This window comes from Harpia harpyja, chromosome 10 (genome assembly GCF_026419915.1).
Source record: "Harpia harpyja isolate bHarHar1 chromosome 10, bHarHar1 primary haplotype, whole genome shotgun sequence".
Lineage (NCBI taxonomy): Eukaryota > Metazoa > Chordata > Aves > Accipitriformes > Accipitridae > Harpia > Harpia harpyja.
In genome coordinates, this window is record NC_068949.1 from 4,563,146 (window position 1) to 4,580,165 (window position 17,020).

At 44.6% G+C, this 17,020-nt stretch overlaps 1 protein-coding gene across 1 annotated transcript; it reads left to right on the forward strand.

Annotated features, from left to right (window-relative positions):
* Positions 1–13: 13 nt before the first annotated feature.
* Positions 14–16,870, forward strand: LOC128147348 (nucleolar RNA helicase 2-like). The gene is given in 16 exon segments (XM_052799821.1): positions 14–204; positions 206–635; positions 841–1,116; positions 4,495–4,570; positions 5,587–5,765; positions 6,961–7,078; positions 7,749–7,934; positions 9,788–9,933; positions 10,191–10,340; positions 11,632–11,793; positions 12,359–12,478; positions 12,919–12,992; positions 14,124–14,283; positions 15,117–15,251; positions 16,070–16,114; positions 16,613–16,870. Coding segments are annotated over 16 exon segments (2,643 nt in total). The 3' UTR covers positions 16,808–16,870.
* The last annotated feature ends 150 nt before the right edge of the window (positions 16,871–17,020 follow it).

Here is a 17,020-nt window from a genome sequence, read left to right on the forward strand (position 1 = left end):
GCACATTTTTTTTATGATCGAGGAGGCATTTACATGCGTTATTACATACGGTAAGTACTGTTCGCCGGTACAGAGGTGCAGCAAGCCGGTGACCGGACTACGAAGCGTGGCGGCAGGAGCTCCTCGCCGCGCTCGGGACCCGGCGCACGGCTCCCCGGGCGCGGGGGGAAGCCGGCGGAAGGGACCGGCCGGGCAGCGCCGGCGGAAGAGGCGTGCCCGGGCCGGGCCGGGCCGGCGGCGCCAGCGGCTGCATGGGTGGTGTGTGGGGCCGCGCTGCGCGGCTCGGTTTCCCCGTGGCCCGGGTGGCAGCGGCCCCGGTCGGCGATCGGCGGCGGCTGGGCTGCCTGTCCGGCGCCGGAGCGGGCCCGCTGTTGCTGCTGGCGGCGGCGGCGGTGCTGCCCCGCCGCCCGGTCCGCCCGCCGGCCGCCCTCGGCGCCGCGCCTCACTTCCTGCGCGCCGGGGCGGGGTGCGGATCCTGGGGCCGCCGCTACGAGACGGGTGGCAGCGCTGCCGTTCACCTTCCCGGGGAGCAGCCGGCCGCCATGCCCGCCGCCGGTCCCGCCGCCAGCCCCGCCGAACCGCAGGCGCCGGCGGGCGACGAGTCCCTCCGCCGCGGCCGCAGGAGGAAAGTCAAGGTGGGAGCGGGCGGCCGTGAGCCACGTGCCGTCGCGGGGGCGGCCATTTTGTAAGGCCCGGACCCGCCGCGGGCTGGGGGGAACGGGGCGGGGGTTGGTGTCCGGGCACGGGGCTTCAGGCATTAAAGCCGAATAACGGCGCGTTGTCGGAGGGGGCGGGCGAGGGAGATGGTTCCTCCGTGTAACGCCTGCTCTCCCTCGGCAGGAGGAGACCCAGGAGAAGAAGCTGAAGCGGCGGGAGAAGCTGAAGCGGCGCGGTAAGGCTGAGGGCGAGCAGGCCCAGCCCGAGGAGAGCGAGCTGGGCGATGGTGACCTTGAGCCCCCCCTGCCCAAGAAGACCAAAAAAGTCAAGGAGGAGAGCAACGGCTCTGACCATACGGTGAAACCTTCCTCCGCTGTAAGCGACGATGCGACGTCCCTGGCAGCCCAGAGCACGTCTGGCGACGACGCGACCGCTGGAGAGCAGGACAGCGACACAGAGGTAGTAACGCTCTTGTCTTGCTTAATTAAAATCCCACTGATAACGAGTGGGCTTAATAACACGTCCTGGGTGCTGTGTGGAGATGGCGTGTGAGGGCTGTGGGAGCGTTAGGCCACTGTCGTAGGCAGCGTTTGTTGCTGTTCCCCTTAAATTTACGGCACCGGCTCCTGGGCATCAGGGAGTGCCCAGCATCACGCCTGTTTCCACCTAAGCTGCGGGCGGGTGAGTGAAGTGTGGCAGCACGTGCACCAACACGTGGTAGCTGTCTCTCCTTGTGCTTTCCCCTTTGTGGTAAATGCCAGGCTGTTTGGAGTAGCTTATCGTGCGGTGGAGGAGGCTAGCTAGCAGGAAGCGGTTTCCTTCATCTTCTTGTAGCAATTCGTTTTGTGTCCAGCAGCGCAAGGGTTTCTCCCTGCCGCACAGGCAGTCACCGTCCCAGAAATGTGCACCGCTGTGTGCTGTGACGGCACTTTCTCTGCTGGCAGGCCCTTTGAAGAAGTATTTGGCAAGGTGTCCTGTAAGGGAAGGTCACGGTTATCCTCATTAATTCCCGTTTCTGGAATTTTCCCTGTTCAGGTTTCACCCTTGGCCTCGTACATACGTCCGAGAGGGCCCTGTGGCTTGTCTTCCCCTGTATAGGGCCTTCTGTAGGTAGTTTTCTCTCTTGTGTTTAAGATGGGAATGTGAATCGAGAGAGTAGTTTTTGTACAGTGGGTCTAATGATGCGATCTCTTAGATCTTTGAAGTAGAAGCTAGACTGTGAGTTTTCAGTAAGTATCTACTGGTGTGCAAAGTTAAGCTCTTTGCATGGTGTACCAAGTAGGTGTGATTTAGAGGGAAATTCCTGCTTCACACAGTGAATTGTGACACCAAATATGTTTTGCTGTGAAAAACAGTTTCTAGTGATTTCAGTGAACTCCAGTTAAGCTTTTTAACAAGTAGTTTCCCTTTCCTGACTTGCTGAGCATATGTACATGATGCAGTAAGGTCACATGGAAGGGGCAGTTGTTCCATTTTGTTTGCCATGGGTCTTAAAAGGTGGTGCGGGTATATCTGAATTAGGGATGAGATAGCAGCAGTCGTGGTTTTGAACAAGTTGTTGCAGGTAACAAGAGCAGGAAGACCCTTTGCAGGAAGTCTTTACTCAAGACTGATGTAAAAACAGGATTTGCTTGTAGGAATGGCTGAATGGGGAGCTTTTGCTAGGACTTAAGAAAAAAAGGAGAGTTTATCATCTCTGGAGGAAAGGGCGGGCAACTTGGGAGGAGTACAGGGATCTTGTTAGATCATACAGAGAGAAAATTAGAAAGGCGAAAGCTCAGCTAGAACTAAATCTGGCCACTGTCATAAGGGACAACAAAAAATGTTTTTACAAATATGTTAACAGTAAAAAGAATCCCAGGAGAATATCTTTCCTTTAGTGGATACAGAAGGGCACGTAGCAACCAGTGATGAGGAAAAGGCCGAGGTACTTAATGCCTTCTTTGCCTCAGTCTTTAATAGTGAGTCCAGTCATCCTCAGGGTACTCCACCCCATGACCTGGAAGGTAAGGATGAAGAGCATAACATACCCCCCCTTAATCCAGGAGGAATTAGTTAGGGACCTACTACGCCATCTGGACACTCAGAAATCTATGGGACCTGATGGGATCCATCCAAGAGTACTGAGGGAACTGGCAGAGGTCCTTGCCAAGCCACTCTCTATCATCTATCACTGTTCCTGGTCAACAGGGGAGGTCCCAGAGGACTGGAGGCTTGCCAGTGTGACTCCCATTTATAAGAAGGGTCGGAGGGAGGATCTGGGAAACTACAGGCCTGTCAGCCTGACCTCGGTACGGGGGAAGATTATGGAACGGTTTGTCTTGAGAGCACTCACATGGCAACTCCAGGAAAAGAGGGGGATCAGGCCCAGTCAGCATGGGTTTACGAAAGGCAGGTCCTGCTTGACCAACCTGATCTCTTTCTATGACCAGGTGACCCCACTAGTGGATGAGGGAAAGGATGTCGATGTTATTTTCCTAGACTTCAGCAAGGCCTTTGACACTGTCTCTCATGGCATACTCCTTGAGGAGCTGGCGTCTCGTGGCCTGGATAAGTGCACTCTTCACTGGGTGAAAAACTGGCTGGATGGCCGAGCCCAGAGGGTCGTGGTGAATGGGGTGAAATCCAGTTGGCGGTGGGTCATGAGTGGTGTTCCCCAGGGCTCGGTGTTGGGTCCAGTTCTGTTTAATATCTTTATTGATGATTTGGATGAGGGGATTGAGTGCACCCTCAGCAAGTTTGCATATGACACCAAGTTGGGAGGCAGGGTCGATCTGCTTGGGGGTAGGGAGGCTCTACAAAGAGATCTGGACAGGCTGGATCGATGGGCTGAGGCCAATTGTATGAAGTTCAACAAGGCCAAGTGCTGGGTCCTGCACTTGGGTCACGGCAACCCCATGCAGCGCTACAGGCTTGGGGAAGAGTGGCTGGAAAGCTGCCCGGCAGAAAAAGACCTGGGGGTGCTGGTCGACAGCCGGCTGAATATGAGCCAGCAGTGTGCCCAGGTGGCCAAGAAGGCCAATGGCATCCTAGCCTGTATCAGGAACAGTGTGGCCAGCAGGAACAGGGAGGTGGTTGTTTCCCTGTACTCGGCACTGGTGAGGCCGCACCTCGAGTACTGTGTTCAGTTTTGGGCCCCTCACTACAGGAAAGACATTGAGTTGCTGGAGCATGTTCAGAGGAGGGCAACCGAGTTGGTGAGGGGCCTGGAGCACAAGTCTTATGAGGAGCGGCTGAGGGATCTGGGGTTGTTCAGTCTAGAAAAGAGGAGGCTGAGGGGAGACCTTATCGCTCTCTACAACTACCTGAAAGGGGGTTGTAGTGAGGTGGGTGTTGGTCTCTTCTGTCAGGTGGCTGGTGATAGGACAAGAGGAAATGGCCTCAAGTTGAGGCAAGGGAGATTTAGGTTAGATATTAGGAAAAATTTTTTTACTGAGAGGGTTGTCAAACATTGGAATGGGCTGCCCAGGGAAGTGGTTGATTCACCATCCCTGGAGGTATTCAAAAAGCGAGTGGACAGGGTACTCCAGGGCATGGTTTAGGGGGCATGGTTAATGGTTGGACTCGATGATCTTGAAGGTCTTTTCCAACCGAAATGATTCTATGATTCTATGAATTCTGTCACACTGAGCGGTGCAGCCTTTGTCAGTGTGTTTTGTCTTCTAATACAGGGTGGCTGGATTCAAGTTGCCCACTTTATGCTGTGATGATGTTTTTGTTTGTGAAGTACCTGCATCACAAGGGTTTTCTTTTTCTTGTGTGCCTAGGTAGCATATGTTATTTGCTCATCTCTTAGGGCTAATAAGTTTTTTTTCTTTTTTTCTTTTACCCTGTTAGGAGCTGACAGAAGAAGCAAAAGAAGGCGCCTTCTCCAATTTTCCTCTCTCCCAAAACACCATCAACCTTCTTAAAGGTTAGTTAACGTGGTAAAAGAAATTTCTGTAAATGTTTGTCCAGAATTGCAGTCTGTTACCCCTACAAGCAGAGACAGAAACCCAGGGTAAATTGTCCTAAATCATCTTACATTTATTGTGTGGTAAGAATATGCACATGAGCAGTCACTGTAGATTCAAAGAATCTACTGTTGTTAGTAGGAACAAAGTTTCTGTTCTGTTCAGTTTCAAGGGCCTTAAGGTGAGTCTATTCTTCAGTGGTGTGGTTATTCCTAGATACACATTCCAGAGACAGGGTTTCTCTTCTTGTTAACATCATTCTATTTACTGTGTATCTTTACTTCAATTCCCATATCTGCTGTCTACAATATCACTTCTTAAATAAGTGTAATGATGTTTTATATGTGAAGACTATTTGGCTCCTGTGAACAGATTGTCTATGATTATTCTCATACTTTTGGGCATTTTCATATCTCTTCTCGATTAGTTTTCTTGAGGAAGTAATCACTGTAGAATTCTTGTCCTCTGTGTTGGGAAGCTGTGTGATTCTTGTTCCTCAGACAAAATTCTCCTTCTTCCTTTACATTTTCCTTGCTTGGAAGTTTCTCTTGGATGGATTGTTTCACTTCTACTGTGCAAAATCTCTCTGAAGTTTTAGAATGTTGCGAAACAAACACCCTCACCTCCTCCTGACCTTCAAAATCAAGCTACCACAAAATCTTGGGCTGTATCAGAAAAAGCACGTTGTGGGGTTTTTTTTTAATTCCTCTCCTGTTGTCTTATGCTAGACATCACAAAGAAGGCTATATTTCATTGCGGATACTGTGTGGATACTCAGCTGTGTGTTTGGCGGCGGGGAATACCTTTTGATCTAAAGTAGGAATAAAAACAAAGATACGTTGTTTTCTTCTAAGTTGCATCTCCTGTTGTGTACAGGATTTGGCATGTTGTGCCCTACATATTCAGGCTACTTATATATGAGGGCTTCTAATTGTTTGTTCACCTTTTAATGAAACCTCTTTGGATTATCTTACAGCTCGAGGTGTAAAATACCTGTTCCCTGTGCAAGTGAAGACTTTTCAGCCCATATATGATGGCAAAGACCTAATTGCTCAAGCTCGAACAGGAACCGGGAAAACCTTTTCTTTTGCTCTTCCGCTGACTGAAAAACTTCAGAGTGTCTTGCAAGATGGGAGAAGAGGCCGTGCACCAAAAGTAACTTACCACTTAAGGGTTAACACCAAAACCTTAGAATATGGCAGTTTTCGAAAGTGATTTTGTAATGGCTTTGGGGACTTTTGTTTGGGACTTCTTTCTCCTTTATTGGTGTTTGTAATACTGGATGCTTTCCTCAGATCAGGAGCTACAGTGTGACAGATTTTGCAGCATCACAGTGGTAACGCATTTCATGTTTAGGGTTCCTTGTGACTGCATTTGGGAGAACAGTCAAGGCACTGCAGTAGTAGCTAGTGGACTTCCAGACTGCTGTCCTCAGGAAGTTAGCGTGCGGCTTTGGGGTTCAATCCCCTGCCTCTTCTGAGGTAGTGGTTGAGTCAGCTGGACTTGTCTCCATTCACTGAGGTTGTTTCTCACTATAAATTCCATGGCAATAACTGAAGGCTTTTGGTTTTTTGGTTGGTGGGTTTTTTTTTTTTTTCTCTCCTTATGTCTGGAGACAACTTAATGGATGCAAGTATTGTTTACATTTCTACTTAAGCATGAGATGGAATTGGTAACCAGATACCTGTGACTGGATACCATATTCCCATGCAAATGAAGTGTATATATTTATCATTGGACTGAAAAACTGTTAAAGTCTGCAGATTTGTTGCCTACTTCATCCTTTTATTTTATTAACTTTAAAGGCAATGTAAGTTTGAAAATCTTATTGTCTGAAAGATTTCTAGAGAATTTAGCTCTTTGTTTTATCATTTCATTCTTAAAGAAAATGGGGGGGGAAGGATAGATACTGGAAGAAGACAGGTAGGTGGAAAAGGAGGATATATGGCTAGACCGTGTCATGCTATGTATCTTTTAAGATCTTACTACTCCAAATTGTTTAGTGACTGTTCCTATGCTTTAATGCTGAACTGCAGCTTCATTGTCCTTGGTAATGTTACTGAAGTGTCTATTTTATGTGGCAGTAACTTAAGAAAAAAATTATTGCTGTCCTACATCTCAGCTAGTCTTGTAATGCTTTGCCTTGTTTCCTCTTTCTGGCTATGAGGCTGTGTTGTGCAGGCTCCCGGTGGCAGGAAATATTGCTGGGATGGTGGGGAGCTGTGGGCACCTCTGCAACAAGTGTAGGATAAGAATGGGAGTACAAGCTGTTTAATGTGAAATAAACACTTTTCTCCTAGCACCCTCTCCCAAGTGCATCTGCATTTTTGTCTCTCTTCACTCCCTCCAGGTGCTGGTTCTTGTTCCAACCAGGGAACTGGCCACTCAGGTAGCCAAAGACTTCAAGAGTCTCACCAGGAAACTGTCAGTGGCTTGTTTTTATGGAGGAACTCCGTATAAAGAACAGCGTAAGTAAATGCTAAGGAATTATTACTGGGTTGGAGTTGACTTTATCCAAATGCATTCCATGAATAAAACTGGCTTTTTCCCCCTTGGAATTTCACTTCATTCGGGAACTGTGACATTGCTTTCAAAGGAAGCATACAGCCTGGGTTGAGTTATTTTAGTTCCAATAAATATTTATTTAAAAGAATGGTTGTAGATCTGTGAAGTGACGAGTCCTTTGAGTTTCTTTTTTATTGCGTGTTTGTGTGGTTTTTGTGTGGACGTATACTGGGACTAGATGACCGTCCAAGGAAAAGAGAGAACTGTGTATGTGCGTGTGGCTCTGTCTCCAGAGGTAGCTGTGAAAAAGAATTCAGTGGAAAAACTAAAGTGTTTTTCTCTAATAAAGCTCTAGAGGTTTCTAATGCGAGCTGCTTGCTGCTTGGAAGTTGGCATATCTTACTGTAACTTTGCTTGTGGTTTAGCTGGTATTCCTGACACAGCAACTTGGACCACCATTAAGCTTACTTGTTTGTTACCCAGACTGGATGTAGTGCTTTATTCAGAGATTAAAGTGAAGGGCAGTAGCTTTTTGGTTCTAAAATTAGAAGTGTTGCTGTCTACTGGTAGCTTTTTACCTTGTTGTCTCTTAGCATTCTGACACTGTCCTTGTTTTTCTGTCTTTTCTTCCAGTTGATCTCCTTAAAAGTGGCATTGATATTCTAGTGGGAACTCCTGGACGGATCAAAGACCACATTCAGAATAGCAAGCTGGAACTTTCCAACGTGAAGCATGTTGTTTTGGATGAAGTTGATCACATGTTAGACATGGGCTTTGCTGAACAAGTGGAAGAAATCTTAGGATTTGCTTATAAAAAAGGTAAATTTTCATAAAAAAGGAGAGGAACAGGGGACAATGCAGAAAACACAATTATGCTACTTTGAAAACTGCTGGTGCACCCCCAACTTGAATCCTTTGTGTGATGCTAGTATCGGACCTCAGAGAAAAGGGTGAGGCAGAATTGAAAAAGGTTCAAAGCAAGGTGATAGATGGCTGAAGGGCTGGAATGGCATCTCTGGAAGGAGGGGGGGGAAAAAAAGAAAGCAAAAAAGCAACAAACCCAATCCAACTCCCTAAGCCCTAGTGTTCTTCATCCTGAGAGCAGTGACTGAGCATAGGGTTATGGCGTGTCTGTACGCTTGTCATCACACAAAGTTGACAACTAGGGAATATTTGCTCTTTTCTGATGTAATGGGCATTCATCAAAGCCACCGGGTAGCCGGTACAGAGCAGAAGGAGGTTATTTTAATAATGTGAAATTCCTTGCCAGATAGTACTAATGCCAAAAGTTTTGAAAAGTGACTTGAAATTACTGGAAGTAGAAATATCAAGGATTACTAAAAGGAAAGTTATCACTTCTGGCTCTGGAAGCCACAGAAAGCTGGTTGCTGGCAGAGTTTCTTCACACCTTTTGTTAACTAGACTTGATGTCGTGGTTTCAGCCCAGCCAGTAACAAAGGACCACGCAGCCGCTCGCTCACTCCTCCCGCCCCCCTCCAGTGGGATAGGGAGGAGACGGAGGAGAGAAAAGAAAAAAAACTGGAACCTTGAGGGTTGAGATAAGGGCAGTTTACTGGGACAACACACACAAAAAAAAAAAAGTTACAACAACAACAACGGTACTAATGAAAGAATATACAAAAAGAGTGATGCACAGTGCAACTGCTCACCACCTGGAACCCGACGCTCCGCCACTTCCCCCACCGAAAGTCGAGAGCCCTCCCCCCGGCCCGCTCCCCATTTATATACCGAGCATGATGTCACATGGTATGGAATAGCTCCTTGGCTAGTTCAGGTCAGCTGCCCTGGCTATGCCCCCCCACCTCCCAGGTTCCTGTAAAAATTAACTCTATCCCAGCTGAACCCAGGACACTTGACTACTGTTGGAGAGAGCACATGAGCTTCATGGATCTTAGGTTTGACCTAGTACAGCCACTGTCGTTTTTACTTGACTGCTACATTCTCCCCATTTCTGCAGAGTTGGTCTTTGTCCTGACAGCCAAAAAGTACAGATAATCTTCTAAAAAAGGAAATCTGTATAGGTTTTGGAAGAGTTGTCATAAGTATTCAATCTTACAAGTTTTCTTCGTAGCTGGAAAATAAATTATAGGGAATAATAAGCATCCTTTTGCAATGTGTGTTTCTTTCTGTCTGATTGTGGGCAGCAATGAAGGTAGGTTAAACTTTTTCAAGATACTGTTTGTTAAACTGTTCTTACCTGGGGTAATCTATCTTGTTATGTAATTCTTCCCCCGGTCTGCAGAGTGTCCTTTTTAGCCTGCCTTTTTCCTTTGCACATAGCCATACTGTTCACAGCTAGTTAGTATTGGAATACCAGGCAAGAAGGGATTGAGACAAGTTCTTTCAGGTATGTGGGAGGACTTCAGGCACGGTCTAAACCATTTTTAGCAGATGATCTAGAAATCTGTCTTGCATTTCTTCTCAGGCAGGACGAAGGGTTGATTCAGTTTGGTCCAGTTAAAATTACTGTAATTTTGCCTTTGGTGTCTAAAGGTTATTAAAAACGTTTAATTGCTTCTAAGTTTTCTTCTCGTAGCTGACTTACTGCACGTATAAACCTCTCAACTTGAGAGGAAATCTGTTGCTTTTTCATCAGTTCTCAAGTGTCAGAGTGTGTTGTGATGACTGAAATCAGTGGCCTTTCCTTCCAGGTTCTGAGAACAACCCCCAGACACTGCTGTTTTCTGCAACTTGTCCACGATGGGTGTATGATGTAGCAAAAAAATACATGAAAGATGAATATGAACAGATTGACCTGATTGGAAAGAAGACTCAAAGGACTGCCACAACTGTGGAAGTGAGTGATTCTGCAGCAGAGCATTGCAGGTCCTGAGAGCATGTGGCCTGGATGAAATGGGTTCTGCATTGACTTTACAAATGGGAGTATGGAATCACTTGTCACATGATTGACACACAATTTTTTTAAGCGAAGCTTTTATATGGGGGCACTAGTTTGCAAGCTTAAAAAAAAAAAACTCTTTCTGCGCTCATTTGTCTGTCCTGTGTGTGGCTTAGATTTAACATGGATGCTTATCATGTCTCTTTCCCAAACAGCACTTGGCTATACAGTGTCGTTCATCTCAGAGAGCAGGAGTTCTTGGGGATATCATTCAAGTCTACAGTGGCAGCCATGGGCGGACCATTGTCTTTTGTGAGACCAAAAAGGAAGCAAATGAACTAGCTATGAATGCTTCGCTGAAACAGGTACTGGGGTCTGAACGGAGAGCAGCAGTTACGGATATTCAGGGTTGAATGCCCTGAAATAAATATGAGGTTGCAGCTGTGTGGATGAAGTTGTTTCTGTGGGTGGTTTTAAGACTTATGAAAGCTGTTTTTAAAAGTAGAGCTTTGCAGTTAAAATACCCTCTTGGCTGTGGTTATGAATTTATTCCTTTGGCTTTAAAACCATGCAGGACAGGATCAACAGAAAATACGTAGCTTATGCTGAATAACCAGGAGATAGTAATAATGGTAATAAACAGGAGCTAGTATAGTGCACATATTCCATCTCAGGTTAGCGTGCTTTTCGGATTCCCATCTCTTAATGGCATTTATTCTTTGAACAGTCAGTATTCAGGAAAATCCAACTAATAACGGTAGAATGGAATGCCTTGTTGCCCTTGGAAGGTCATTTAATAGTTTGTTCAGAACTCAGGTGATATATTGAGCAGGTTTTCTATGCTTGCTTGAATTGTTACCCTTTTCTGAGTGTGGGGAAAGGTGCTGGATTTTTTTCAGAGAAGGTTTTGTTTGATACTAAATACTAATTTATGGAGAAAGAGCAGTGGTGGGAATACATGGTTTGCCCAGTATTTGATAAATGTCATATACCATCCACATTAAAATCTCACAGCAACAGTTTTTGTTGGTTGGCCCTGCTGCTTTCATGGTAAATCCACTGACTTTGTTCTTGTGTCAGTATGTGACACGTTCTTCTCAGGCTAGTAAGTTCTGCTTTAGCATGTTATTTGTTTGAATTCTGAGCTTGTGACTCTTCCCTTTCTCCTTGTCAAAGACTTGATCTGTTCCTTGTCCCATTAAATGTGGAGGTTGTTCAGATCACCTGTAGGATTTGGGAATGCCCTGGAAACCTCACTTCAGCTTCTGTGGGTTTTGGGATGGCTTCCCAGGGAAGGGAGCGAAGTCTCTTACCAGCTGTTGACAAGCACTGCCTAAGTAAAGTTGCTTCCATTTGTTCCAGTTGAAGTGAAAGCTGAAGTGGGCCCTTTTGGCATGGCAGACTGCAAATTGTACAGTTTGTTGTGGGTGTGCTACAAATAATAATGTTTATGGTAAAACTACTGCTTATGAGTATTACTGTCCCAGAGAAGGATCAAACCACAAAGTAGGACGCTTTATATTCCTTTGGTATCAGCTGTGTAATTATTTTTTGTTGCTCTGCATGATATTTTGGGTTTTGTAATTAAATGTCTTTAGATACTGCAGCCTAGTCTCCCATGTTAAATGACATGTTAATGGTTTGTTTCACTGACAGGATGCCCAGTCATTGCATGGTGACATTCCACAGAAACAGAGAGAAGTTACATTAAAAGGCTTTAGAAATGGTGTGTTTGAAGTTCTGATTGCAACAAATGTAGCTGCCCGTGGTTTGGATATTCCTGAGGTTGACCTTGTTATACAGTGTTCACCACCAAAAGTAAGTCATTTAGGGGAAACTAAAATTGTAATTTGTTTTTTTGTGACAGAATAGTGGGTTATTTCTCTTTTTCACTGGAATTATGTTCTGATTCACAGATGAAGTGGATTTTTTGTAAATGCTGGCCTAGAATTTCATAGTAAAGCTTTTATATTTTGAGCTTTGATTAAAGTAAAAGTGATGGGTTTTGGTTACTCTGGAAAGTCGTAAGATAGCTTTTGACGTTGTTTCAGCATTTCTGAATCCCTTCTGAACGTTGTTGAGTTTCATAATAATTCTAAAACACCCCTGCTGCCTTTTTCTTCTTTTGAAACTGCAGTTAAGCTTTTTATTTAAAAAAAAACTTATGTCAATAGTGTTTGTTAAACCTGAGGCAGCATACCTTGGGCAGGGTAGCATACGCAAACCCGAGTGGCTTGTGTGTAGTGATGAGTTTGGGTGTAGAGACATAATCTATCACTCCTTAGGCTTCTGACTTAGAATTTAGCTTGCATTTTCTCTCTTGTACAAATGTCAACAGTTTAAATGACATAAGGTTTTGTCTTGTTAATCTGAATTTCTGAAGGATGTTGATTCCTATATCCATCGTTCTGGACGTACGGGTCGAGCCGGCCGGACTGGGATCTGCATTTGTTTATTTCAGAGAAGAGAGGAAGATCTTCTGAAACAAGTTGAGCACAAAGCGGTGAGTTGTACCTCAGACCTCTGCTTAATGAAATTACTCATCTCCTAAAAAGACTCTGCCACTCTTACACTTTGTAACCATGTGCTGGTTATGAGTCCAGTGGGAGAGTCATGTCCCATAGTCCAGTAGGACTAAAATGTTGCTATTTGGTAAGCCTTTGTAAATGCTTTTGTATCAACCTGTTCTAATGTCTCATGAGTTTCCCCATGTTGGCAGTATTCTGTTGCTGCCAGCCAGCAGATTGTGACCGAAATGCATGAAGGAGACCATGCCTTTACAATCTGCATGTAAATTGATGTAAAGTAGTTCCAGATTAACAAAGGCAGGAACTCAGATGTTCTAAACAGTGAGTGACTAGGGGTCACAGTAATGTGACAGGTAGGGTTGTGTCGTAGAGTGCTGAAAAAAACTTTAGCTGTAATCTGTTTTCTTGATTTCAGGGGATTACATTTAAGCGTATAGGTGTTCCCTCTGCTACAGATGTAATTAAAGCTTCAAGTAATGATGCCAAAAAGTAAGTTTATTTGACTGTTCTTAAAAGGTGTCTAGAGATCTTGCCAACAACAATGCTGTTAATGCAAAGCTTTAAGGGATCAGATCTGTGTGTGAGCATGTTTTTGCCTATGTCGTAAAAGTCAGCTGGTTTGCATGTAGGCACTGACTTGTTTTCATCAGCTGATATCAATAAATTTCTATGTGCTTTAACACAGACCTTTTCATGGAACATAATGTTCTCTAAGTTCTTGCAAAAATTAGCCTTTTTTTATATCATCAAAAATCAATAGCAGAACAGGGAATTGCTGTCATGGGGGGAAACTGATTTTGTCCACTCGGATGATACAGTAGCAGTGTGTAAAGAGTAATACTCAGTATAATGAGGAGTTACTCTGCAGTACTGTGGGTGTTGTAGGCCTGTCTTGTGTTTCTTTGTATTGTTTTATTCTCAAGGGTTGTGTTTTTTATTCCATGCAGCAATGTTTACATTTGCTGCCCATTGGTGGAAATGCATTGACAGAGGTGATTATAATTAGTGAGGATATGACCAGTGTAAAGGAGATGATGGGCATGGTGTTGGGTTCCCTGCGTACTGAATAATGGTGGGAAGTGCTGGTGTACTAACAATAACATTAGAGAAGTAGCTGTTCTCAGTTTCCCAGCTTGTTTTCACTGCCTCTCCCAGAAATAACCAATTTATTCAGCTTGCACTGAGAGCAAGAGGTGCCTTGCCCCAGCCCAGCAGTGGCATTATAGTGGTTTGCTTCTCTTCCTTGTCAAGTAAAAGTGAAGGATTCTTGGGTTTCCTGCCAACACTTTTTTGTGGATTCTTGGGTGTGGCCTTAAGAATGCTGATATTTTAGAGCCTTCCCTTGATGTTTTTATCAATGCTTTCAAACATGCCACATTGTACATCCTCGGTTTTGAACGTGTCTTTCAAGAGGCTTAGCTTAATGGAACAGATAAGGTGGGTATTCAGCATCCTGAAGGTGTTGAGTTAAATGAGTGGTAGTTAAGCATCGGCATGATAGCCAGGGCTTTTGGAGATAATTCCTTGATCTTGAAAGCTGTCTGAAGCCTATGTCTTAAACATGACTGCACTTCACCCTGACCTTTGCTGATCTCTTAAACTTTTGTTGTCACCACGTAGGTTGTTGGAGGCCATTCCTCCTTCTGCAGTAGACTACTTCAGAAAATCTGCTCAAGAGCTCATAGACGAAAAAGGTGCAGTTGCTGCTCTGGCTGCAGCTCTAGCCCATATTTCTGGGGCATCTTACATACAGCAGCGCTCCTTACTCAACTCAACTGCGGTAAGTAACATTATACCTGTGTTAACAAGAATAAATAAATGAATTGCTTGCATCCAGTCCAAGTGTAGCATTTTCTTCTCAGGCTCTTTCAGTAGGATTTCTGAATAGCTGTTATCCCCAGCTCCTGGTTTGTTGCTCGTTCCTTAACTGAAATCAGCTCTTACTGGCACTCTGCAGGAAACCAGAGAAACTCAAAATCAGTTAGTAAATTCTCTTATCGTGAGAGTTAAAAGAATTTCTCCAGAGATCTAAGTGACAGAAGACTTTGATGATCTAAGAGAGTTTAACTAATGACATTTTACAAGCTAATAGAGTGGTTCATGCTATTGTAATTTTCCCTTCCCAGGAAGCCTTTACATTTCTGTAATATTTCCAGTAAGTCTAGCAGTGATTACCTGATTTCAAAGAGATCTTGACAGAAGAAAAGTACAGCTCTTCCTTTTTCTGATGCATTTAGGGAGAACTTGGCCCAGTTCATTGCGTGGTAACGGAGTTTTGGAAATAGCATGTGACTGGACTGTGCTTCTTGTATCAGTTTGGATTTTTTTTTAACCTGTTTTCTAGTGGTAACTTTATGTATTGAATAAACTCGTCTCTGCTTCTGGCTAAAAATACAGAAACGGTGTTGGCCTTTGTATCGATGGGCAATCCTAGGTTAGATGGATGCCTTCAGCTTCTTAGGAGACTTTTAGTTGCTTCATTTTTGGGAAGCTGATTTCTTAGGATTAAATACTATGTTACAATAACAAGTTATTGCATAGCTCACTAGTTAGTGAGTTACAGGCTGTCCAGCCAAGTTTAGCATTGTAAACGTTTTTCTCTGTTTCCTGAAGGGCTTTGTGACGATGGTGTTAACATGTTCAATAGAAATGCGTACCATGGGCTATGCCTGGCGAGGACTAAAAGAACAGCTTGGTGAGGAAGTCGATGACAAAATATCTGGAATGCGTTTCCTCAAGGGGAAGATGGTAAGATGGCCCAACCTTGGTGAAGGGGGGGGGGGTATGTGTGTGTACACATAGGGCCAGTTTTTGCAGTGATTGAGGCAGGAGTTCTGAAGTACCAGTATAGAAATGTTGATACCTCACTCTATCCCTACTCAATCTAATTTCTCAGAAAATGGTAACCTGTTAGGAGGCCCCCTGAAACTGCTGTTTATGTATACACTATTAAAAAAAACCCAACCATTGAAGCTAGTTGAGTGTTTTAGAAGACACTTATTTGAATGGAGACATTGATCCTAAATGATAATGCAGAAATTCTCTCCTAAAAAAAAGAAAAAAGCATCAGAAATATGTATACAGTGGGAGTGGTTGCTGTGACTTTTATTCTTTCATTGTAAACTTGTGCTAACACTGTATACCACTGCATTGAAAAGACAGATGTAGAGCAGGACAGTGACTGACTGCCTGACCTGAGCAGTATAGCATTCACCTGACTGTCAGCCTGGCTCCTGACTTGTCTGACACTTGTATTGTGTGCAAGTGTGTTCTCAGAGAGCTTGTGGTGCCAGATGACACCTGTCTTTTAAACAGGCAGGCTGATTGCAGGCAATGCTGCTGTCAGCACAGAGCATTCGAATATTCATTTTGTTTTGAGCTTTTGTGTTTTAACTGCTTTTTCCTTCAGCTTATAAAAAGCTTTCACCAAAAGACAATGCTTTCTGCCATTTCTGGTTTCTACACTTAGTGTGTGTGAGCGGTTGCAGGTGCTGCCTGTCTGGAGTTCTGTTTCTGTTCTTGGATATATCTTTGGAAAGCAAATGCCTCTTTTTATTCTGTTACAGGGGGTGTGCTTTGATATCCCTGCTGGTGAACTGAGTAACATACAGGTATGTTTTTGTAGCCAGAACTGGCTTTGGAACCTGGCGATTTGAAATTTGGTGATTGCCATAGATAGGATTGAATATAGGATGGTTTGGGAGGATGAGGTTTGTGTTTTAGTAAGGATGTTGCATAGACAACAGTGTTGCTAGAAAGAGCACAGCACAGTTAGAAAATACCCTGGCATGCCTCTTTCTCATTTCAGTATTACCTGGTTTTATTAAACAAAATCCTGTGTTCTATGGCTACTCTGGGTTTTGACCTCTCCAGTGTATTTGAGAGTTAACCAGTTTTCTGTCTACTTCACTCCCTCTTGTCCCTCTGTGATCGTTTATCCTTTGTCACAGGACTGTGAGTTGTCTCCCAAGAGGGATCTGCTGACCTATTTTGTTGCGGGTGGGATTTGTCTGGAAATGCCTTTGCATTCAACGTTGCTTTTAATGATGTAGGGTACCTTGGACGCACCTGCAGGCACATAAAGTCTCGTCACATTGGTCTTGTTTCAGGAACAGTGGAGGGACACCAGGCGCTGGCAACTGTCGGTGGCAAAGGAATTGCCTGAGCTGGAAGAGTACCCCCAAGAGCCGGGACGAGGGTTCTCCAGGTTCGGAAATGGGAGGCAAGGTGACAGCGGCTTCAAGAGAAACAGCTGGTTTAAGAATGGAAACCGGGGACATGATTTTAACAGGTCACTTGATTAACCTCTGGTACAGATACGGGACTGAGGTGATTTTTATCAAAAAGTAAAAGCCTGTTAGACATTGCTCTTTGTCTTTATTCCTTGATAAAGCAGCCTGTCTTTGAGGATGGCTAGGAATCACGTTTGCTGAAATGACTGGGTTTTTTGGAAGATTCTTCTTTTTGCCCATCAAATCAGCTGCAGCCATTTTCCTGCTGTCAAACTAAACTCCGTA